Source organism: Diabrotica virgifera, chromosome 8 (assembly GCF_917563875.1).
Source record: "Diabrotica virgifera virgifera chromosome 8, PGI_DIABVI_V3a".
NCBI classification, from domain to species: domain Eukaryota; kingdom Metazoa; phylum Arthropoda; class Insecta; order Coleoptera; family Chrysomelidae; genus Diabrotica; species Diabrotica virgifera.
The window spans coordinates 139,487,174-139,512,589 of NC_065450.1; the positions used below are offsets into that span (position 1 = coordinate 139,487,174).

Genomic DNA, 25,416 nt, shown 5'->3' on the forward strand with positions numbered 1-25,416 from the left:
GCGTATTCGCGTTCAACAAACCCAAAAACCTATGAGTAATCCGTTTGCATAAATTTAGTACCGAAGACTCTCGAAGCTCCAGAAGATGACGCCCTAGCAATAACCTTGGGCACCAGGTTCTCCGGGATTCAATTCTGATAGCATATTCGTATTTAGCGACCTCAAGAACCACTCAGTAATCCATTTGTATCAATTTAATGCCGAAATTTCTCGAAACTCCAGAAGATGACGTCCCTTGCAGTGACCCTGGGCACCAGGTGCTCGGTGGGTCTGTTCTAATTGCATATTCGTGTTTAGCGACCTCAAAAATTCCCGAGTAATCCATTTGCATCCATTTTATGCCGAAAACCATCGAAACTCTAGATGACGTGCCCTAGTAGCAATCCTGGTCACCAGATACTCCTGAGTTCAATTCTGATATCATATTCGTGTTTAGCAACCCCAAAAACACGTAAGTAATCCGTTTGCATCAATTTAATACCGAAAGCCCTCGAAAATTCAGAAGATGGCGTCCCTTGCAGTGACCTTGGGCACCAGATGATCTAGAGGTCTGTTCTGATGGCATATTCGTGTTTAGCAACACAAAAATCCCCCGAGTAATCCATTTTTATCAATTTATTGCCGAAATCTCTCAAACTCCAGAAGAAGACGCCCCTTGCAGTGAGCTTGGGCTCCAGGTGCACAGGGAGTCAGTGTTGATGGCATATTCGTGTTTAGCGACCTCAAAAACCCGTATGTAATCCGTTTGCATCAATTTGATACCGAAAGCCCTCTAAATTCCAGAAGACGACGTCCCTTACAGTGGCCTTGGGTACCAAGTGATCCTAAGGTCTATCCTGATGGCATCTTCGCGTTAACCACCTCAAAAATCCCCCGAGTAGTCCAGTTACATCAATTTAGTGCCGAAATCCCTCGAAACTCCAGAAGATGACTTGCCTTAGTAGCGACCCTGGGCAACAGGTGCTCCGGAGGTCAATTCTAATATCATATTCGTATTTAGCGACCCCTGAAACCCCCGAGCAATCCGTTTGCATCGATTTAATGCCGAAAACCATCGAAACTCCAGAAGATGGCGTCCCTTGCAGTGACCTTGGGCACCAGATGATCTAGAGGTCTGTTCTGATGGCATATTCGTGTTTAACAACACAAAAACCCCGAGTAATCCATTTATCAATTTATTGCCGAAATCTCTCAAACTCCAGAAGAGGACGCCCCTTGCAGTGAGCTTGAGCTCCAGGTGCACAGGGAGTCGGTGTTGATGGCATATTCGTGTTTGGCGACCTCAAAAACCCGTATGTAATCCGTTTGCATCAATTTGATACCGAAAGCCCTCGAAATTCCAGAAGACGACGTCCCTTACAGTGGCCTTGGGCACCAGGTGATCCTAAGGTCTATCCTGATGGCATCTTCGCGTTAACCACCTCAAAAACCCCCCGAGTAGTCCAGTTACATCAATTTAGTGCCGAAATCCCTCGAAACTCCAGAAGATGACTTGCCTTAGTAGCGACCCTGGGCACCAGGTGCTCCGGGGGTCAATTCTAATATCATATTCGTATTTAGCGACCCCTGAGTAATCCGTTTGCATCGATTTAATGTCGAAAACCATCGAAACTCCAGAAGATGACGTCTCTTGCCGTGACCTTGGGCACCAGGTGATCCGGGAATCAGTTCTGATGGCGTAATCGTATTCAGTGACCCCAAAAAAATTTTGTTCCTTAGTATACTGATTTTGACTTTATTTTTATAATTATGCAATTTTGGATGCATTTTATGCACTTTACAGGGCAATTATACATTTCCACCCATTTTTGAATAGTAGACTTTTTTCCTGACGTCATCCTGAACATAATGCCAAAAACTGCAAGTCTCTAGGTGTTGTATTTAAAAATTTATTTATTCGCGTGTTTTTAGTGCTAAATGCCCTGGTCTATTGTGGTTGGAGGGTTAAGACACAATGTTTTGAAAATTTAGAAAATCAGAGAAAAATAATTATTGATTTAGTTATCCCAAAGCTCAAAAATGCTTGTTTAGAATTCTGACAATGATTGATGTATTGAACGAGATATCTTTATATGTCTGCAACTTTTTCTCGTCTTTGTTAGTATTATTGAAATCGTCCGTACTAATAAAAATATACACAATAGATACCGACTACTAACTCGGTTCATAGAAAGTGGCAGTAAGCTTACATCATTGCTTTTAAATTCACGTTATCCGCGATCCACGACTGAGTCGCACTCGAAATCCGAAGTTGGACGCTTAGCTATCGCTCCGTCTCTTGAGATGACCTTCTCATCGCTGATCCTCAATTAAAAGAGTGTTTAGTATACCGCGCTCGAATTCGAATAACCCAATTTCAGTTGACCTAAGTGTTGCTAAATTTAGTCTCGTGAGTTTCGTAAGGTGTTTATGAAATAAACGATATATTTAGTGCTAGTGTTCTTTTGTTGTGGATTAAAATGAGCAAAAATAATTATATGATGCCGCCTCCTTATGGACCACCGCAAGCGGCTCCTCCTAGCTACGCACAGGCTGTCGGGGGTGTTCCGCCCTCCAGTCCTTATGTACCTCATCATTCCTGTAAGTATACTTAAACTTTATTTGTTTGTACCTGGCAGATCATTACACATGCAAATCTTCACTAATCTGCAAACAGCAGGTACAGCGGTTAAACTGAAATCACTCAAAATAATATCCTCTACTGTTGTCGTTTTAGATATTATTATTTCCACCATGTTAACATAAAAATAACAATACAAACTCATGGATTATATACCTTAGAGGTATGAAAATCATGAGTCAGTGTTGGAGAAAGAACAGGATCTATATACATACTTACTTACTTAATCCGGGAATCTTCTACCTTTCGGTGTGGTTATTGTGGGATTGGGTTCTCCGTCGTTTTCTTCCACATTTCGTTCCATATCCTTCTATCAATTGCCAATACTTTTGTTTCCTCCTATTCCTCCTAAAACCAATACTATTTTATTCCTCTTTTGTCGGCCGCTTCCCTCATTTCTTCTGTCCTCGTCTTTCTTGGCCTTCCTCTCTTCTTTCTGCCCATATCTTTCGCTTCATATATCTGTCTTACTATGTTTTATTCTCCTCTTCTCAGTACATGTCCGAGCCATCTAAGTTCTCCTTGTTCGATTGTTGTTGTAACTGGGTGTATTTTCAGATTTTCTCTAAAGGTTTGATTTCTAATTTTATCTTTCCTTGCTTTTCCCTCTATTGTTCTCAAAAATCTCATTTATGTGCTTATTGGTCTATTCTTTTGTGTTTTTGTTAATGCCCAAGATTCACAGGTATAGGTTAGAGTGGGTTTCACAATTGTTTTTACTATTTCCGTATTTACATTCTTAGGTATTTCTTTCTCATTTAAAAAGTTACTCTTGATATTATTGTACGGTTTACCAGTCTTTTCAATTCTTTCATTTATCTTATCTTCTAATTTTTCATCCCGGCTTATGATTACCCCCAAATACTTATATCTGACTACCTGTTCAAATTTCTTGCCATCTACTTCTATTTTATGGCTTTCTTTTTGTCTTCCAATTATCATTGTTTTTTATTTTTCTTTGTTTATTTTCATGTTTCTGAATTTTTAGCTCTTCATACAGTATGTTTATATTTTCTTTTAATTGTTTTTCTGACTCCCCAATGATCCCCAGGTTGTTTGCGTAGCATAGTTCTTTTATTTGTATCATTCTCATCTTCCAATATCCGGCGCCAAAATGACCTTTTTATGGCTGGTATTACACAAAATACTAATTAAAAGAAAATCAAAGGGCGCATATGCTACTTTTGCAGGCGGGCACCTTGTACCCTAGCGCCGGTACTGTCTGGATGCATCCTATTAGATCTTGTTAAATTTTTCTCTTCTCTGATATTTTCCAAATATCTTCCCTTTTAATTCTGTCGAAAGCTTTTTCAGTATCTATGAAACATGCATGTATTTCCTTTTCTGTTTTAAGAGCCTCTTCTACTATTTGTTTCATTATGAAAATCTGATCGTTCGTCCCTCTTTCTTTTCTGAAACCACTCTGGCTCCCCTGGTGTTTTCTAGTTTTTCTCTTAGCCTGTTTTTCAGTATACTAGCATACAGTTTTCCTACTGTGCTTCCAAGTGTTATTCCTCTATAGTTTGAGCATTCTTTGCTATCCCCTTTTTTATACAATGGTGTTATAATGTATATCTGCCAATCTAGAGGAACTTTCTTTTTTGAAGTGAAAACTTCTTTACGGACGTTGTGCGATTTTTGGATAGGGGAAAAAGCATTGAATTCGCGACCGTCATCGCGACCGTCATTGCGACCGTCATCGCGACCGTCATCGCTTATGCTATATATTATTTGTATGAGGCAGATAAAGGGCCTATTAGAAATATCTCGAGAACTCAAGGTAAGAAAATTATGAAAATCGGAATACAGGGGTTTTGAGGTGTGAACTATTTATTGAAAACATTTTGGTCTCTTTACTACTTCCGGTTATACCGGAAGTTGGTTGTAACTTCCATTTTTTTAAATGGGACACCCTGTATATTTTTACATTTTTGGATTCTCCTTGATTTCTTCTTTCTTAAATATAAGTTTTTGTAATATTATACAGGGTAGGTTAAAAGATAATTACGTTTTTTTTATTAATTTCGTAGCAAAGTTCACACCCTGTAGGATTGTAGTAGTTTGACATAATAAACTCTGTTTATGTTCAAATGATTTTTAATATAGTCTACTATGTTAAGAATTATTGGTATAGTTAAATTTTTCCTTTATTGTATACAGGGTTGGTCGAAACTCAGAATGAGTATTTTCTGAGTTTTCTTAAATAGAACACCCTGTATTTTAGTATTGTAATGAAATGTTATTTTAGGATACTTTTTAATTTCTTAAGCAATCCCTATACCTAACTGCTTCAATTTGTGAGTTGTTGGTCATTCAAGCCAAACACTAATTGCAACACAAAATACCTGAAATTTTATTAGGTTGACCGTAAAAATATTCAATCACAAATAATTTTTCGGAAATAAATACATACTAATCGAGACTTATACTTAAAATTGCCAATAATGGTTGAGCTATCAAAATATATACGTAGTTAAGATTGTTGGTGCGTTTAACAATTAAGCACAAATTAAGTAAAGCAGTTGGGTATAGGGAATGCTTAAGAAATTAAAAAGTACCATAAAATACCATTTCATTACAATACTAAAATATAGTGTGTTCCATTTAAGAAAACTCAGAAAATACACATTCCGAGTTTCGACCCACCCTGAATACTAAAATTCAAAATTTAGCTATACTAATAATTGGTAACAATAGTAGACCATATTAAAAATCATTTGAACATATAAAGGGATTTTGATGTAAAACTACTACAATTCTACAGGGTGTGAATTTTGGTACGAAATTAATAAAAAACGTAATTATCTTTTAATCTACCCTGTATAATATTACAAAACCATATATTTTAAGAAATAAGAAATCGAGGAGAATCCAAAAACGTAAAAATATATAGGGTATCCCATTTAAAAAAACGAAGTTACAATCAACTTCCGGTATAACCGGAAGTAGCAAAGAGACCAAAATATTTTCATTAAATAGTTCACACCTCAAAACCCCTATATTCCAGTTTTCATAATTTTCTTTATTTTAGTTCTAGAGATATTTCTAATAGGCCTTTTATCTGCCTCACCCTATATAAATTATATCTAAGTATTTAAATTTAAAATAAATGTAAAACCTATTTTTGGATGGGGAAAAAGGATTTATTTCGCGACCGTCATGGCGACCGTCATCTCTTCTGCGAAATAAATTTTGTACGTATATGTATTGAAATGAAAACTTCTTTTAGGACGTTGTGCACTTTTTGGATGGAAAAAATTATTAAATTTGCGACCGTCATCGCTTCGAAGAAATACATTTTTGAAGTGAAAACTTCTTGAGGGTCGTTGTGCACTTTTTGGATGGGGAAAAAGTATTAAATTAGCAACCGTTATCGCGACCATCATCGCTTCGACGAAATAAATTTTTGAAGTGAAAATTTCTTTAGGGACGTTGCGTTGTGCACTTTTTAAATCGGGAAAAAGTATTGAATTAGCGACCGTCATCGCTTCGACGAAATAAACATTTGAAGTGAAAACTTCTTTAGAGACGCTGTGCTCTTTTTGGATGGAAAAAAGTATTAAAGTAGCGACCGTCATCACTTCGATGAAATCAATTTTTGAAGTGAAATCTTCTTGAAATACGTTGTGCACTTTTTGGATGGGGAAAAATTATTAAATTAGCGACCGCCATCGCTTCGACGAAATAAATTTTTTAAGTGAAAATTTCTTTAGGGACATTGTGCACTTTTTGGATGGGGGAAAAGTATTTAATTAGGGACCGTCATCGCTTCGACGAAATCAATATTTGAAGTGAAAACTTCTTGAGGGACGTTGTGCACTTTTTGGATGGGGAAAATATTAAATTAGCGACTTTCATCGCTTCCACGAAATACGTTATTTTTGAAATGAAAATTTCTTTAGGGACGTTGTGCACTTTTTGGATGGGGGAAAAGTATTGAATTAGCGACCGTCATCGCGACCATCATCGCTTCGACGAAATAAATATTTGAAGTGAAAACTTCTTGAGGGACGTTGTGCATTTTTGGATGCGGAAAAAGTATTAAATTAGCGACCGTCATCGTTTCGACAAAATAAATTTTTGAATTGAAAATTTCTTTGGGGACGTTCTGCACTTTTTGGATGGGAAAAAGTATTAAATTAGCGACCGTCATTGCGACCATCATCGCTTCGACGAAATAAATTTTTGAAGTGAAAACTTCTTTAGGGACGTTGTGCACTTTTTGGATGGGAAAATGTATTAAATTAGCAACCGTCATCGTTTCGACGAAATACATTTTTGAATTGAAAATTTCTTTAGGGACGTTCTGCACTTTTTGGATGGGAAAAAGTATTAAATTAGCGACCGTCATTGCGACTATCATCGCTTCGACGAAATAAATATTTGAAGTGAAAACTTCTTGAGGGACGTTGTGCACTTTTTGGATGAGAAAAAGTATTGAATTAGGGACCGTCATCGCTTCGACGATATAAATTTTTGAATTGAAAATTTCTTTAGGAACGTTGTGCACTGTGCACTTCTTGGATAGGGAAAAAGTATTGAATTTGCGACCATCATCACTTCGCTGATATAAATTTTGTACGTATAAAAATTATGTTTATGTATACATAAATAGCATAGGGCATAGGGCATACTCATCGCATATATTATGATATAGGTATAGCACTTCTTTTTGGATAAGGAAAAAGCATTGAGCTCGTAATTTATATACTATAAGAAGTTTTCACTTCTGTCGGCACTCCCACGAGTGCCTTCAATTTTTTTTTTCTTAGCTTGGTTCATGACATGACCTTTAGTAGTATGTACTTGTACTTTTTGTCTTTCTTCACTCATACATTTGACCATTTCTGATGCAGTTATATCGTCATCTCCTGGTGCTTTTCCCATATTGATTTTGTTGACTGCATTTGTTAATTATGTTTGTGTTATATTTCCTATCTGTTCCTGTTGTTCTTGTGGGGTGTGTTGACTTTTGTTTTGTTCTATCTTATTTCCTTCTACTTATTTAACTTTCAGGAGTTTTTCAAAATATTCTCTCCACCTCTCAATAATCTCATGCTCTTCTGTAAGTATGGTTCCATTCTCATCTTTCACGTTTTTCAATGTACCTGTTTGGTTTTGGTTTTCTCATGCTCTTAAAAGGGAAAGGCGCAAAATGTCGCCTGTCAAAATTTTCAATGTGTTTTCAATGTATTTATTTCTATAAACTTCTATATTGTTTATTCTAATAAGTTACAGAGGTGAAAATAAAAGAGAAAATTTAGTGTGATTTTTAATTGCAAATATTTCATTCAAAAGAAACTTTTTATTTATTCTAAGTGACTTTCGGCCCTCGGTAATAAAGTAATCTTTCATTCTGCATTTAAATTTTTCAAAAATACTTATTATGTTAAATAAAATTAATGCTAAAGCGGGTAGGTACATCGTATTGATATCTAACAAAAATTTAGCAATGTGCATAAATTTAAAACTTAATGATTTACTTATACATTATGCATTTTCATATCTTCCTCTTATTCTGTGTCGAGATTCGTTGTCCGGGCCGATTGGAATGATTATAGATTGTCAAAGTTCTTAAATGTTTATTGAATTATCAGCAGACCACAATTTTTCTTCCTTTTTTTTATGTGGTTTACGGCATTGGTCTAGTTATATTTCGTTACGTTCTTATGGAATTTAATAAAAGTTGTTTGACATTCCCAGTTTAAAAATTGTATTTCGTCTGGCCAATTCACCTTTTACTTTAGCCCATAATTAACTCTATTGGATTTAGTTAACAATGATAAGGAGGCAAACGTAATACCGTTATTCCTTTTGTTTTTGCCAATTCGTCAATGACATATTGGCTTATACTCTGGGCTAATTAGCAAAATTCATGGAAAAGTTATTTACCAGCAATTTTATTGCTGGAATCGAATTATAAGATCCTATATATTAATAATATAGGTATGCAAAGTCCGCAGTTAGTGTGCTACTTTTTTTATAAACAAAATGACGCCGACAAATCGTATTTTTTTCAATTATTCCTCTATAACTCCAAAGATTTTAATATTACAACAAAAACACCCAAATAAAAATTCACCGCAATTAAATTCTGCATAGAGATAGGTTTTTCCCGATTTGCTCCGACGAAAATTTTTTTCGGAAAATGCGGGTTTTCCCAACAAAAACTCTAATTTTCAAATAAAGTTTTAGGTAAGTAATTATTACTCAATAATTAAATAACTTAGTGGCAACGTTGGTTTGGCTAGATAAATAAGTTCGAAAATCACTGTGAACAAATCGCGAAAATTCTTAAAACGGAAGTGAAAATAAAATGTAAAGACCATACGAAGTCGTATCTAAAGACAACAGCGAAGTGTACATCAAAATTTCGGAGTGAAACAAACATTTTTAAGTGAATAAAACCTGCAGAGCAAGTGCAAGTCAAAAAACAAGGTTAGCTATAAATAAACAAAACAATTAATTATTTAATTCCATAAGAAGGTAATCGCTGAACAATTTTTGGCGGTGTTGCCAAATCTGAAAAAGCACGGAGAAATAGGGAAAGAAGAAATAAATACCTTTTTAAATAGGCCAGTATAAGAAGGGTAAAAATCTCCACGAAGTCGATTCGGTTTTTTTTGCACTTACCGCAGACAGCCAAATTATTTGTGTAGAAATATACTTTAGTATCTAATTGACTACGATTGAATACCCAGAGTCGGTTCTAGGAGGATACGAAAAAATAAAAGAAAAAGAGAGAACGAAGCAAGTCAAGCCAGCTCCCGTACGGGCTGAGGGCTGAATTGCAGTAGGTTTTCGGCGGTAACCGTGCGGGAGACGCAAACTTTGTGGAAATTCTCCCTAAACCCACAGTCAAATAGTAACAACATGGAAGAATTCATAAAGGATTTGCGAGAAAAATTGGACAGAATGGAAGCAAGGGATACGAGAATAGAGCAAAAATTGGATGGAATCCAAAAAGAGCTTAAAGAATTAAGAAATCAAAACCAGGAGCTCAAAAAAGAAAATATGCTACTAAAGCAAGAAATAAACCAACAGAGAAATAGAATGGAGAAAATCGAGAGAGAGATGAAGAGAAAAAACTTAATTATATACGGTCTTGAAGAAACAGAAAATGAAGATACCCAAATGTTGTCAAACAAAGTGCAGGAAGTCATGAACAAAATGGAAGTACATTGCAGAGCAGACCAAGAGACAACAGAAATTAGAAGATTAGGCGGTAAAACTAACAACTCGGAAAGACCGGTCCTTGTTGAGCTAACAAGTGGAAGTAAAAAAATGGAAATCCTAAAGGCAAGCGGGAAATTAAAAGGAACAAAATGGTTCGTGAATGAGGATTACCCAAAAACCATCTTGGAACAAAGAAAAATACTTTTAAAGCACATGAAAGAAGCAAGAACAAAAGGATATAATGCGAAGATTAAATATGACAAGCTAATAATAAACGGAGATGAATACGGAATAGAAGAAGTCAAAACATGGCCAACGGATGAACAAAGAAAGGAAAATATTGCAGAAACTCCCATAGATAAAACTAGAGCCAGAACAATGAGTGATAGATCTCCACACAGCGAAAATGACCAAAGAGAAAAAATGATGAAAGTAACCCATCCAGCAAAAAACTGAGATTAAAACCAGAACAACAAACGGAAACAACATCGCGCGAAATGGATATGAGTATGGTTTTGCAAACAGACAAGGTGGGGAGAAATAGGGTAAATAGCAAGAAAAAAAGAAATAGAAACAAAACTTGGAAATCAATAGAGGGAGAAATTGATACAAGGGAAAACATATTTATAGGTTGTTGGAATGTACGAACAATGGCGGAAATAAGTAAAGCACATCAGATAGCAACAGAAATGGGTAGATACAACATAAGCATACTAGGGATCAGTGAAACTAGATGGAATGGGTCAGGACGAACCCAATTACAGTGTGGAACTACTGTCATCTATTCTGGCAAAGATATAAACTCAGACAAAGAAAAAGGGGTGGCATTAATGTTAAATAAAGCATCGGCCCAAGCATTAATGGAGTGGGAGAATGTCTCTGAGAGAATTATATGGGGAAGATTTCAAAGCAAATTTAGAAACTTAATAATAATTAATGTGTATGCTCCAACAAATCAACAAGAAGATGAAACAAAGGAAGAGTTCTACGACCAGATGTATATGTTGCTAGCAAAAATACAAAAAACATATAAACGGGATATAAAAATCGTTTTGGGGGATTGGAATGCCAAAGTAGGATCTAATAATAATGGAAAGGAACATGTAATGGGGATTCATGGCATGGGAGAAAGGAATGACAATGGCACGAGATTAATAGAACTTTGCTCGATAAACGATATGATGATTGGGGGAACATTATTCCAACATAAAGATATCCATAAAACAACATGGACGTCACCAGGAGGAAAATTTAAAAACCAAATTGACCACATTCTCATTGAAAAGAAGTGGAAAAATTCCTTACAAGATGTGAGAGCAATGAGAGGAGCCGACTGTGCATCAGACCACGAATTAGTGAGAGCAAAAATAAAAATTAGCCTCAAGGCAAATTATAAATCAAACAAAAAACATAGAAAATTCAATACAAATAAATTAAGAGACTCTAGCATAACAAACAAATACCAACAAACGTTGGAGAGGCATGTGGGGAACTTGGAACAAGTAGGAAAATCTAACATTGAAGGTATATGGGAAATATATAAAAACGCGTACATGGAAGCAGGGAAAGAGATATTAGGGTGCAAGGAGAAAGCTGATCGACCATGGATAACGCTGGACACTAAAACAAAAATCAAGGAAAGAAGAGCAATCAAAACTGAATTGATCAAAACAACAAACCCGATAAAACAAAAAGAAATGCAGGAAAAATACACAGAAAAAAATAAAGAAGTTAAAAAACAAGCCAGAACAGATAAAAGGCTGTATATGGAACAAATGGCAGAAAAAGCAGAGGAAGCAGCGATAATGCATGACACAAGGACACTTTACGCAATAACCAAAGAAATTAAAGGGGGCAAGAGCCAGCAAAGAACGAAACTAATGGGGAAAGAAGGAGAAACACTCACAAGTCAAAAAGAAATTGCCCAAAGATGGACACAATTCTTCGCAGAACTTTATGAAGAAGGAATTGAATCACAAATAGAGATGGAAGAAACTGAGAGAAACGAAACATTAATCTTAAGAAACGACGAATTTACGAAGGACGAAATAAGGTATGCTATAAACCTTTTAAAAAACGACAAATCGGCTGGTGATGATGGAATTCCCGCAGAACTGATAAAATCACACTTAAACTTCTCAGTGGATATGTACTACTTACTATTTAAAAAAATTTGGATCGAGGAAAAGATACCAAAAGATTGGGGTGAAGGAGTTATAATAAAGCTACCAAAGAAAGGAAATCTCACACTATGCGAAAACTGGAGACCAATCACTCTTCTCACTGTAGCTACCAAAATAATGGCCAGAATAATATTGGAGAGAATTAAAGATCCCATAAATGAAAAATTAAGAATTAACCAAATAGGATTCAGACCGAACAGTTCCTGTATTGACCATATAAATACCCTAAGAATCATCCTGGAACAATCAGCAGAAATGAATCAGGAAGTTTATATCAACTTTGTAGACTTCGAAAAAGCGTTTGATTCAATAGATCGTAATATGATGTGGAGGATATTAAAACTCTATGGAATACCAGACAAATATATAAGAGTAATAAGGCTTTTCTATGACGAATGTTTTGCCAGAGTTGAACATGAAGGGGAACTATCCCAACAAATAAGCATAAAAAAAGGAGTAAGACAGGGCTGTGTCTTGTCACCGACATTGTTTATAATAGTCATAGATTGGATAATGAAACAAAATGAAGATAAAAAACAGGTATACAATGGTCACCATTTACAAAACTGGAGGATCTAGAGTTCGCTGACGACATATGTCTCATAACATCAAACAGACAACACATGCAAAACAAAATCACCAGATTGAACAACATAGCAAAAACAACCGGCTTAAAAATAAATCCGAAAAAAACGAAAATACTATCAAATGGGGAAACGAACGGAAACAATATATATTTGGAAGGGAAACAAATAGAAGAAGTAAAAGATTTCTGTTATTTGGGCAGTCTGCTAAACACAACAGGAGGCACAGAAAAGGACATAACACAAAGAATAAGCTTCGCACAAAACGCTTTCAACTCTTTGCGCAAGATATGGGCCTCGACAAACATCAGCAGAAGAACAAAGTTACGATTATTTGAAACTAATGTAAAGTCTGTCCTGTTATATGGAGCAGAAACATGGAAACACCATAAAAAATTCTTTCAGAAAATACAATCCTTCATTAACAGGTGCCTACGTATTATACTGAGAATATTTTGGCCAAACAAAATTACTAATGACGAATTGTGGAGAATAACAAATGAAGAAAGGATAGAACATACAATAAAAAACGGAAATGGAAGTGGATAGGACACACCTTAAGAAAACCAGCAACAAATATTGCTAGACAAGCTCTACATTACAATGCTCAAGGCAAAAGAAGAATGGGTAGACCATCTTATACGTGGAAAAGAACAATAGAGAAAGAACTCAAAGAAAATAATTTAACATGGAACGATGCAAAAAAGATAGCAAAAAACAGAAGAGAATGGAGAAAACTAGTAAACAAAATTGGACGGAACTCAACAGATGATGCGTGGGACTAGCAACCTCACCATCATTCCTCATGCTACTTGAAACACCGCAAGGTGCCCTTTGCTCCACTTGGAGATGTATGATATATGATGATGAAATAACTTAGTGACATCAAAGCTTTCTTGGTATAGATTGTAATTCCAGAAGCCGGTGAAAATTAAACTAATATTTTAGCAACAATTCAATTGTTAATTAACAATTTACGATCGCAATAATAACCAAAATAATCATGATACATTGATCAAACTTATCAAGATTATAAAGATGAGATGCTTATTTAATATTTTATCGACAAAATATAAATTTCTCGTCTTTTTGCATAATTATTAAACTTTGAAAAAAAATAGTTATAATACGCTGGTCTAATTAGTAAAGTACAAAGAAAGGTTATTTACCAGCAATTTCATTGCTGGAATCGAATATTATGATCCTATATATTAATAATATAGGTATGCAAAGTCCGCAGATAGTGTGCTACTTTTTTTATAAACAAAATGGCGGCCCCAAATCGTGTTTTTTCAATTATTGGTCTATAACTCCGAAGATTTTAACTTTACACCAAAAACACTCAAATAAAAAATCACCCCAATTTAATTCTACATTGTGATATAGGCACGTTTTTCTTGATTTGCTCCGACGAAAATTTTCCTCGGAAAATGTGGGTTTTCCCAACAAAATCTCGAATTTTCAAATAAATTTTTTGGCCAAGTAATTATTTATCATTATCAATAATTAAATAACTTGGTGCAATAAAAGCTTTCTTGGTATAGATTATAACTGCAGAAGCCGGTGAAAATTAAACGAATATTTCAGCAACAATTCAATTGTTAATTAACAATTTACAGTCGCAATAAAAACCAAAATAATCATGAGACATTGATCAAACTTAGAAAGATTATAAAGATGTGATTCCTATTTAATATTTTGTCGACAAAATATAAATTTTTTATTTTTTTGCACAATCTTTAAATGTTTAAAAAAATAGTTATAAACAAATTAACATTTCTCAGAAATTGTTTATTATATTCTAATTTTAAAAAATAATTAAAATGCGTATTTCAAAGGTCTTGAAAATGAATGCTTCAAAAAAATTTTTCCAACTATTTGCAAAAAAGTTATGAAACGGCAAGGTAAATATACGATTGCTCCGTTGTTTATAATTTGTTTTAATTGTTTCAAAGCTTAAAAGTGAGTCTGTGGTACAATCTAATTACAGTGGAACCTCGATAACTCGGATTAATCGGGACCGCGGCCGATCCGGGTTATCGAAAATCCGAGATAGCCGGAGAATATGGTAAAAATTAATAAAATACGGTATACTTACAGATAAACTCCGTTAGAATTGAAATAACATGAAATATATTTATAAATATACACAGTACCTACTCATTAAAATTACTAAAAAAAACACCAAACACAAACGTAAGCAAACGGAAGGGAACAATACAAGACACACAATACAGTCACAACGATGTAATGTTATTTAAGAACAGTGAAAACTAAAGACCATTGTTTATAAAAGAATTTTTTAAATAGTCTTTCCTAAACAATGCTGACATTTTGAAATAAAAAGGAATAGGTACTACAGACAGGTGGCTGTTGTTTCTGCGGCGTGTGTTATGAGTCATTTTTAATATCGTATAGTTCAAATTACACACATATCTACACATTATCTCTCAAATATTATATTACATACATTTTTATTGTTGAAAGGTTTGTCTGATAATTAACTATTTTAATGGGAAATAAGCCACAATTAAATTGAAAAATACAAAATATTGAAAATCGAAATGTTTATCTGATGAAAATCGGTCCGGGTTAGCCGGACTTCCGGGTTATCGGGGGCCGACTTATCGGGGTTCCACTGTACTCACAAAGAATATCAAATATTAGTTTAATGGTTCTATTTTAATCAAAGATTAAAAATACTTTTTTTTGTAATTTTTAGCGCGAAAGTAGGCTTGATACAGAGCCGGAGATGTTCACTCGAAGCGATTGACACGCTTTAAACTCGTGCGAGTTGTGTATGTGGACGGGTATAATACATAATACAGCTACGATACTGTAGTAGTCCACTTTCGCGCGTGTAAATTACAAAAAAAATATTTATAATCTTTAATTAAAATATAACCATTAAACTAATAACCGATATTTTTTGTTAGTAATTAGCTTGTACTTTAAACTCACTTTTACGCTTTGAAAGAATTAAAAAAATAAACAACGCAGTAATCGTATGTTTACTTTGCTGTTTCATAACTTTTTTGCAAATGGCTGTAAAAAAGTTTTAAAACATTCATTTTCAAGATATTTGAAATACGCATTTTAACTTTTTTTTAAAATTAGAATATACATAATAAAAACTTTCTGATAAACGTTAATTTGTTTATAACTATTTTTTTTAACATTTAAAGATTATGCAAAAAAATAAAAAATCTATATTTTGTCGACAAAATGTTAAATAGGCATCTCATCTTTATAAGATTTCAAAGTTTGATCAGTGTATCATAATTATTTTGGTTATTATTGCGACCGTAAATTATTAATTAACAATTGAATTGTTGCTAAAATATTCGTTCAACTTTCACCAGCTTCTGGAACTATAATTCAAACCAAGAAGGCTTTTAAGTCACCAAATTATTTATTTATTGGTAGATAATTACTTATCTAAAATTTTATTTGAAAATTAAAGATTTTGTTGCGAAAACCCGGATTTTCCGAGGAAAATTTTCGTCGAAGCAGATCGGAAAAACATATCTCTATGCAGAATTTAATTGCGGTGAATTTTTATTTGAGTGTTTTTGTTGTAAAGTTAAAATCTTCGGAGTTATAGAGCAATAATTGAAAAAACACGATTTTCGGGCGCCATTTTGTTTATAAAAAAGTAGCACACTATCTGCGGACTTTGCATACCTATATTATTATTATATATAATCATAAGCTTCGATTCCAGCAACAAAATTGCTGGTAAATAACTTTTCCCAAAAATGGCCTATTCTCCGATAATCAGCAAAAACTATTACAATTTCTAATAATTCCATTTTAAGCATAGTCTGATCACGTGGTATTGTTTTGCATTGGTTAGTCAAATATATTTATTTTTTTTATGAGACCGTCGGTAGCTTTTCCACTAATTTTGAGTGATAGTTGGCGTTATCGAAAACAACGACAGCATTATTTGGTAGAAAATTCAATACCTGAGAAAAGTAATCCTCAAAAACATTGTAGTTCATTTCTTCGTGGTAATCTTTAGTGACTTTTGAAATGAACTCAAATAAACCATTCTCCACAAAACCATGTTCGCTACCAATGTGCGTGATTATAAATTTTGACCTTTTCCTGCGGCAGCATTTAAACCAGTATAATATCCTTCTAGAAAGGCTTGTCAAGAACTTGTATAATACTTGTACATACTTTTGAAACAGTATCTTTGATTTTCATTTAGCCAAGTTTCATCTGAATAGAAAATGAATGTTTCTTCAATCTGTTTATCGTTCTCAGTTCTCAAATAAAGACGATCTACAGTATATGGCAAGAAAACTAAAGGAGGAATATGAACAGTGTGGCTTGGAAATTAATGTGGAAAAAAACTATACCTACCCATAGGAGCTGAGTTATCCAATATCGAACTAGAGGATAATGAAGAAATCACATCCTGTAGTGAATACACGTACCTGGGAGTAATCTTCGATAGAACGGGAAAAGACGATGAGGAAATAAAGAAAAGGGTAACACAAGCTAGAAGAACAATTGGCTGCCTAAATGGAATACTTTGGAGCTCCGAAATAGGAATACAGCGAAAATACAATATCTATGAAACACTTATTAAAAGCAGCCTACTTTACGGAGCAGAAACTTGGAGAATGACCGAGAACAACAGGAAAAAATTAGAAGCTGTAGAAATGGATGTGTTTAGAAGATCGTTAGGTATATCCCGTAGGGAAAGAGTTCGAAATGAGGAAGTAAGACGACGAATTGGAATAGATGGTTACTTAACAACAGACATTGAGAGGCAGCAGTTGATTTGGTGTGGTCATGTTCAAAGAATGGAAGACACAAGATTGCCCAAAAAGATTATGCAGTGGGTACCACCAAACCGCAAAAAACGAGGAAGACCCAAAAGACATGAAAAGAAGGGGTAACCAAAGCAATGAGTACAAGGGATCTTAGAGATGGCACATGGGATGATAGAAGGACGTGGAAGTTAGGCATCGGACAACGTCGAAAGACGTTCTAAAACCGATACATACATACAATTCCAAAATATTAAATTTTAATTAAATTTTAAATTTTAAATTTTTGTTTCACATTGTGAGAAAGTTGTACATACATTAAATCATTTAAAATGTTTGAAACTCATGACAAAAATTGGCAATCTCGCACATACGCTGTCATAATTCAATGCAAATGCCATAATAAAGACAGCAAAATATTATTTAGCAAAATTGATTATTTTGGTGAAGATCAACCACTTTTTCATTATAATCCAGTAGGTACTCGTATTCTAATAAAAAATATGAAATATTCCGCACTAACATGATATAAATGAAAGGTCAATAGAAATATATAGTTTTGTTTTATAATTAAATGAAATGTTTGCATTTGTATAACGGACTCCACTTGTTGAGTAAATTGACTCTTTCGCCTATTTCACAGAAAATGAATACACAGTAAGTATAAAGGCTTCTCTTCAAAAATTATTTTTTTCGCTTTTCGACAGTTCTCGCCAGTGGGGCACAACCCCCCTACACGCGGCATATATATACATGACAATATATACACGAAATTTTCGATTTTCTAAATCTGACTGAATTGAAAATTGGGCCAACTCCCATCTTAAAGTTCAGGAAAAGACTCACCCATCCATATGTCAACCATCCATTTTGGTACAAGGGTGTGGATTTTACGGCCCTTCCTATTTAGGGTCTGTTTTTCGTTCTCGTCCCCAAAACTCCCAAAAATTTTGAAAATTTAAGTCCGACCTTTGCGGCTTCTGATAGTGCATGTCTAATTTTTAAAATCGGCTATACCATTCAAAAGTTACCGAGCTCGGAAATATGACTCAATTTATATTTAAAAAAGGGTAAATGTTTGTGGATATGTATAATATAGTAGTATGTATGTATGTATGTATGTATGTATGTATGTATGTATGTATGTATGTATGTATGTATGTATGTATGTATGTATGTATGTATGTATGTATGTATGTATGTATGTGGAAAAGTTAAACCAATCTGAATTTGTTTTTCTGTGTTTGAAGAGGGGGTCAGGGCCGATTCAGAACCGGTGTAGTTTGTGACTTTTGACCACCTATAAGCCAGCTATAGCACTTGGTAGGTACAAAACGGCATATTGTGTTGGGCTATAATATCTTCGGTTCAAGAAGAGACGAGAACCGCAAATACAATAAATCAATAGTGTTGAGTTAAGCTGTCACATGGTGTCTAAGCCGTCAGGATCAGACATGCACACGGCTCAGTATAGCCGAAAAACTGGAAAACTAAACTTTGAAAATTTTGGTTTTTCGACAATTACTTAAAATTTCAACCGACGAATTGCGATAATAACTGAGCGTTTGTAGAAGGACTCTAGAAGAATCTAACGGTCCATACCTCATATCCGGTAAAATTCGAATTTTTAAGTTATAGGCTTCATTAAGTATGATCAAATCTATTTCCTATGGGAAAAAACGGTTTTTCAAGCTAAATGATTCCTGTAATACCTTCAGTTATCATACTTGACCTTAGATGCATCAGATACTACTTGTCAATACGTTTCAAACTCATGTTTAGTGACCAAAATCAGTTAAGCCGTTCAGAAGTTATTAAGCTACAAAGTATAATCCAATTAACCATTATTCCCGAAATGGTTTATGTAGTTGTAGTGGTTACGACGCTAAATTTGATCTGACAACGGGCACTCCGAGTTCATTTACCGGCTATCCCAATATTTTTCTTAATCTATTTCGAATGGAAAAAAATCTAGTGTACATTCGATGCACACTAGATCATTTGGGAGATAATGCGACAAAGGCGACCAATTATAAAGTTTAACGTGAAATCGAGAAACATTGCACTCAACTGCATACATTTAATTTATAAATGACTTTGTGAAAAACTCCTGATACAAGAATAAAAAAACCGCTAAACGCCGTAATAATGAGTGGCGCATAAAATAGTCCAGCTACAAAAGATGTGATGTGAATATTACGTGGCCCGAAAAAGTATTTTCATTTTGATGCAAAATAAAATTCTAGTTTTATTTAAAAAGATTTTGGTATAATATTTGCTAAATTTGAAGTAAACGCGCCACAAAAGAGCTTCAAAATTCAAACTGTACATATTACTCTTTTGTGGCGCGTTTTACTTCAAATTGAGCAAATATTATTGAAATTTTTTTTAAATAAAACTAGAATTTTATTTTGCCTCAAAATAAAAATACATTTTCGCGCCACGTAATATTCATATCAGATCTTTTGTAGCTGGAATATTGTATGCGCCACTCATTTTTACGGCGTTTAACGGTTTTTTATTCTTGTACATTATTCACCAACAAAATGATTAAGCACTGAGTCCTGATGCAATCCTACCTTCACATGAATTTTTTTCTGTGTTTGAAGAGGGGGTTAGGGCCGATTCAGAACCGGTGTGGTTTGTGACTTTTGACCACCCATAAGCCAGCTATAGCACTTGGTAAGTACAAAACGGCATATTGTTTTGGGGTATATATCTTTGGTTCAAGAAGAGACAGGAGAACCGCAAATACACCAAATCAATAGTGTTGAGATAAGCCTTCAAATGGTGTTTAAGCCGTCAGAATCAGACGTACACAAGGCTCAGTATAGCCGAAAAACTGGAAAACTAAACTTTGAAAATTTTGGTTTTTCGACAATTACTCAAACTTTCAACCTACAAATTGCGCCAATAATTGAGCGTTTGTAGAAGGACTCTAGAAGAATCTGACGGTGTATACTCTATATCCGGAAAAAATCGAATTTTTAAGTTATAGGCTTGATAAGTATGATCAAATCTATTTCCTATGGGAAAAAACGGTTTTTCAAACTCAATAATCCCTATACCTTCAGTTATCATACTTGACCTTAGATGCATCAGACACTACTTGTCAATACGTTTCAAACTCATGTTTAGTGATCAAAATCGGTTAAGCCGTTTAGAAGTTATTAAGCTACAAAGGTATAATCCAATTAACCATTATTCCCGAAATTGTTTATGTATTGTAGCCTTACAGAATGACCGTTACTCGGAGGGTGCACTAGCTCTTAGACTATAATATTTTATGCAGAGAGGGAAACGTGAATTGTGACTTTTCTTATAATTTATTTGACAACTTCAGCAAAGCAATATACTAATCGTAAAACTAAACTATAAATGGTTACCAACAACAACGTATTATATCTAGTGTATATACTAGGTTCTAGTGTCCCAACAGCCTTAGATCACTACCAGAACTACATATTCTCAAATTTCTTATCTCAAGTTTTCCAACCATTTTTCATTGTAGTACCTTTAATAATATACTCTATCTCTACTTCTTCTTCTTCTTTTGGTGCCTATTCGTTTCGAATATTGGCGATCATTCTGGCTATAATTATTTTATTAACTGATGCTTTAAATAGATTAGTTGTTGTTGTTGTGGAGAATCATTTTCTCAGGTTCTTTAACCATGATATTTTTCTTCTCCCAATTCCTCGCTTTCCGAATACTTTTCCTTGAAGGATTACCTTCAGTAATCTTTATTTAGTGCCGCTTCTCATTATGTGTATTCTAACTTTCTATTCCTTTTAATGGTATACATCACCTCTCTTTCTTTCCCCATTCTTCGTAATACGGTCTCGTTGGTTATCTTGTCCGTCCATGATATCCTTAGGATTCGCCTGTATAGCCACATTTCGAAGGCTGCAAGTTTTTTCTCCATCGCTTCAGTGGGTGTCCAGGATTTAACTCCATAATATAATATTAAGAAGATATAACATCGTGGCAGCCTTACTTTTATCTCCAGATTAAGGATGACTTTTAAAGAGTTTGGCCATGTTATTGAATTCACTCCTAGCCTTCTCTATTCTACATTTTGTTTCTTGTGAGTGATCCCATTGTTCGTTTACTATTGTTCCAAGATAGGTACAGCCGGAAAAATTAAAGAATACCCATGAACGATCACATCAATCACTTATTTTGTATTTGCTATCTTTTTCTAAAACAAACGTTTGTTATTTATAGAAAATGACAGCAAATACAAAATAAGTGATTGATGTGATCGTTCATGGGTATTCTTTCATTGTTCCGACTGTATACTACTGTTTTACTCGGTCCACTGGTGTATTCTTGATAAGCAGATGGGCGTCTCTAATTTTATTTTTGCTGATGACCATACATTTGGTTTTTGATATATTTACTTGTAGTCCAAATCTTTCACATACTTCATTTACTTTGTTTATTAGTTGCTGTAAACTGTTCAAACATCTGCAAAAATAACGGTGTCGTCTGCATAGCGGATGTTGTTTAGGCGTTCTCTATTTAGGAGTATTTCATATTCGAAATTTTCCAAGGCTTCACTAAATATTTTATCTGAATATAGGTTAAACAATATAGGTGAAAGTATACATCCTTGTCTAACGCCCCGTGGAATCTGGATCGCTTCCGTTGGTTCTTCTCCAAGATTTGTTCTTATTGTGCCTGATTGGTTCCAGTATAAATTTTGTATTATACTCCGGTCTTTATCATCCATTTTTGGGCTTTTGTTAAATCATACATCTCTACAATCTCTATATCTCTACAATAGTCAGGTAATATACTTTTCCACACAAAATGTATTTTATATAATTTCAATTTTTATTATCTTTCAGTATCAATTATACAGGGTGTAACAAAAATACAGGTCATAAATTTAATCCCGTATTCTTGGACCTAAAATAGTTCGATTGAACATAACTTACCTTAGTACAAATGTGCACGGAAAAATACTTACAGCCCTTTGAAATTACAAAATGAAAATCGATTTTTTCCAATATATCGAAAACTATTAGAGATTTTTTATTAAAAATGGACATGTGGTATTTTTATGGCGGTAGTATTTTAAGAAAAAATTATAATGAAATTTGGACACCCCATAAAAATTTAATGGGGGTTTGGTTCCTTTAAACCCCCCCAAACTTTTGTGTACGTTTCAGTTTAATTATTATTGTAGCGCCATTAGCTAAACACAAGTTTTTAAAAACTTTTTTGTCTCTTAGTACTTTTTCCAAAAGTCAGTTATTATCGAGATATTTGAATATTTGTCAAATCCACCACATATTTCTATATGGTAAAGAACGATTATGGAGACTTGGTAATAATATGAAAATTTATTTATGATTTACATTTTTAGGTATATTTTGAACCATATTAAAAAAGAAGCCACATCTCGATAAAAGATGCTTTATCAAAAAAATACAAAGAGGCAAAAAAGTTTTAAAAACTTTGTGTTTAACTAATGGTACCGCAGTAATAGTTTAATTGGAACGTACATAAACATTTGGGGGGTTTAAAGGAACAAAACCCTCATAAAATTTTTATGTAAACATATTAAAAAAGAAGCCGCAACTCGATAAAAACTGCCTTATCGAGAAAATACTAAGAGGCAAAAAAGTTTTAAAAATATTTAATTTAACTAATGGCACCAGAATAATAATTTATTTGAGACGGACACAAAAGTTTGGGGGGGTTTAAAGGAACAGAACCCCCATAAAATTTTTATGGGGTGCACAAATTTCACTATAATTTTTCTTTAAGATGTTCTTGCCATAAGAATGCCACATGTCCATTTTCAACAAAAAATCTCTAATAGTTTTCGATATATTCGAAAAAATCGATTTTCGTTTTGTAACTTCAAAGGGCTGTAACTTTTTTTGTGTGCATATTTGTACTAAGGTAAGTTAAGTTCATTCGAACTATTTTTGGTCCCAGAATATGTGGTTTAATTTATGACCTGTATTTTTGTTACACCCTGTATATTGCATGTATTATGGTTATTTGAAATATAATTGATGTTTTAATTTAGGTTAAAAATAATTATTTTAAATATAGCTTTCACAACTTCCTCGTAAATAGCATAACAAAAATAACTTAAATTGTTCTTAATGACGCAAATGTCACCGATAGTGCCCATTAAATGCAACAAGACGTCATAGATTTGATCCACATGTTAATGTATGTTTTTTGTTCTAGTCGTAAAAGGTCCAGAAATCGTAACAACTGTTGTTCCTGTGGGACCAAACCCGACACATATGATATGCCCTCATTGCCATGCTGAAATCGATACTACAACTAAACGATCGCCTGGATGTATTGCCTACATTTCTAGTGCGGTACTTTGTTTAATAGGGTAAGCATTTAATATTTATATACGTGCAATAATAAACAAGAAATATGGTCCAGGCGGAATCTGTTTTGAAATGGACAATTTCCATAGGAGTCAATTTTTTTGCTGAAATCACTTCAGGCTGTACTTTGTATTAATAATCACGATATGCGCCAGTCGCAATCCTTGTGCTTTTTTTATTTAACAAAATCTGAAAAAATCGAAAATGTTTGCCTTTTGCGCCCATATTTTCGCGTATAGATATATGCCGCATGGATATATCGCGTATAGATATATTCGCGTATAGATATATACGCGTATAGATATGCGTATAGATGTACGTTTCGACCCAAAGATATTATGGCCCCTACAAAAAAAAAAAATTACAAGGTAAAAATTTCGTTTTTCAATTTTACATAATATCTGATTAGCCACAAATTGAAAATTTAATAAAGTAAGTTATCAATCGAAATAGCACAGAAAACGACAATAAATATCGTTCCCATACCACCAGATTGACAACAGGTGGAATACTTTCTTTGGTTACACCTCCTGAGATTTTCAAAAATTATAGATCATACAGGATGCCGAGGAAATTAAGATGAGAGAATTTTAAATAATACAAAACCCATCTGCTCAGCGTGGTACTTGTTGGAACTTTTACCACGCTGAGCAGATGAGTTGTGAATTATTTTAAAATTTTCTCATCTTAATTTCCTCCGCATCATATATGATTTATAATTTTTGAAAATCTCGGGAGGTTGTAACCAAAGAAAGTATTCCACCTGTTGTCAATCTCGTGCTATGGGAACGATATTTATTGTCGTTTTCTGTGCTACTTCGATTGATAACTTACTTTGTTTTTTGATAGATGGCTCTAGTACATCCGTGATATTTCATTCTTTGCAATTCGGAAGGGCCCAAAGTATGATACCTGGGGAAATCGGAGAGAAGAGGATATGGGACTACTGATGAGGAGAAAAAACCTCCGAAACCGGTATAGACTTTTCCTGTTCTCTCCGATTTAACGAGAGTATTATGCAGCTGCTGCATTTTCGTGTTGGAAAGAAATTGAAAATGTTTATACATTTTAATTCATTTACTCTTTTGTTGAATACTAAGGAATTTTTCTTTTTGAAACTTTTACCACGCTGAGCAGATGGGTTGTGAATTATTTTAAAATTCTCTCATCTTAATTTCCTCGGCATCATGTATGATTTATAAATTTTGAAAATCTTGGGAGGTTGTAACCAAAGAAAGTATTCCACCTGTTGTCAATCTGGTGGTATGGGAACGATATTTATTGTCTCTTCTGTGCTACTTCGATTGATAACTTACTTTGTTTTTCGATAGATGGCTCTAGTACATCCGTGACATTTCGTTCTTTGCAATTCGGAAGGGCCCAAAGTATGATACCTGGGGAAATCGGAGAGAAGAGGATATGGGACTACTGATGAGGAGGAAAACCTCCGAAACCGGTATAGACTCTTACTGCACTCTCCGATTTAACCAGAGTATTATGCAGCGGCTGCATTTTCGTGTTGCAAAGAAATTGAGAATGTTTATACATTTTAATTCATTTACTCTTTTGTCGAGTACTAAGAAATCTTTCTTGTTGGAACTTTTACCATGCTAAGCAGATGGGTTGTGAATTATTTAAAATTCTCGCATCCTAATTTCCTCGGCATCCTGTATGATTTATAATTTTTAAAAATCTCAGGAG

At 34.2% G+C, this 25,416-nt stretch overlaps 1 protein-coding gene across 1 annotated transcript in view; it reads left to right on the top strand.

The window, feature by feature from the left end:
* Positions 1–2,186: 2,186 nt before the first annotated feature.
* LOC126889386 (LITAF domain-containing protein) overlaps positions 2,187–25,416 on the top strand; it is a 140,913-nt gene continuing 117,683 nt past the window's right edge. The window contains exons 1-2 of the mRNA XM_050657645.1: positions 2,187–2,580; positions 23,561–23,717. Coding sequence (XP_050513602.1) covers positions 2,460–2,580; positions 23,561–23,717 — 278 coding nt within the window. The 5' untranslated portion in view covers positions 2,187–2,459. The remainder of the gene's footprint in view (positions 2,581–23,560; positions 23,718–25,416) is intronic.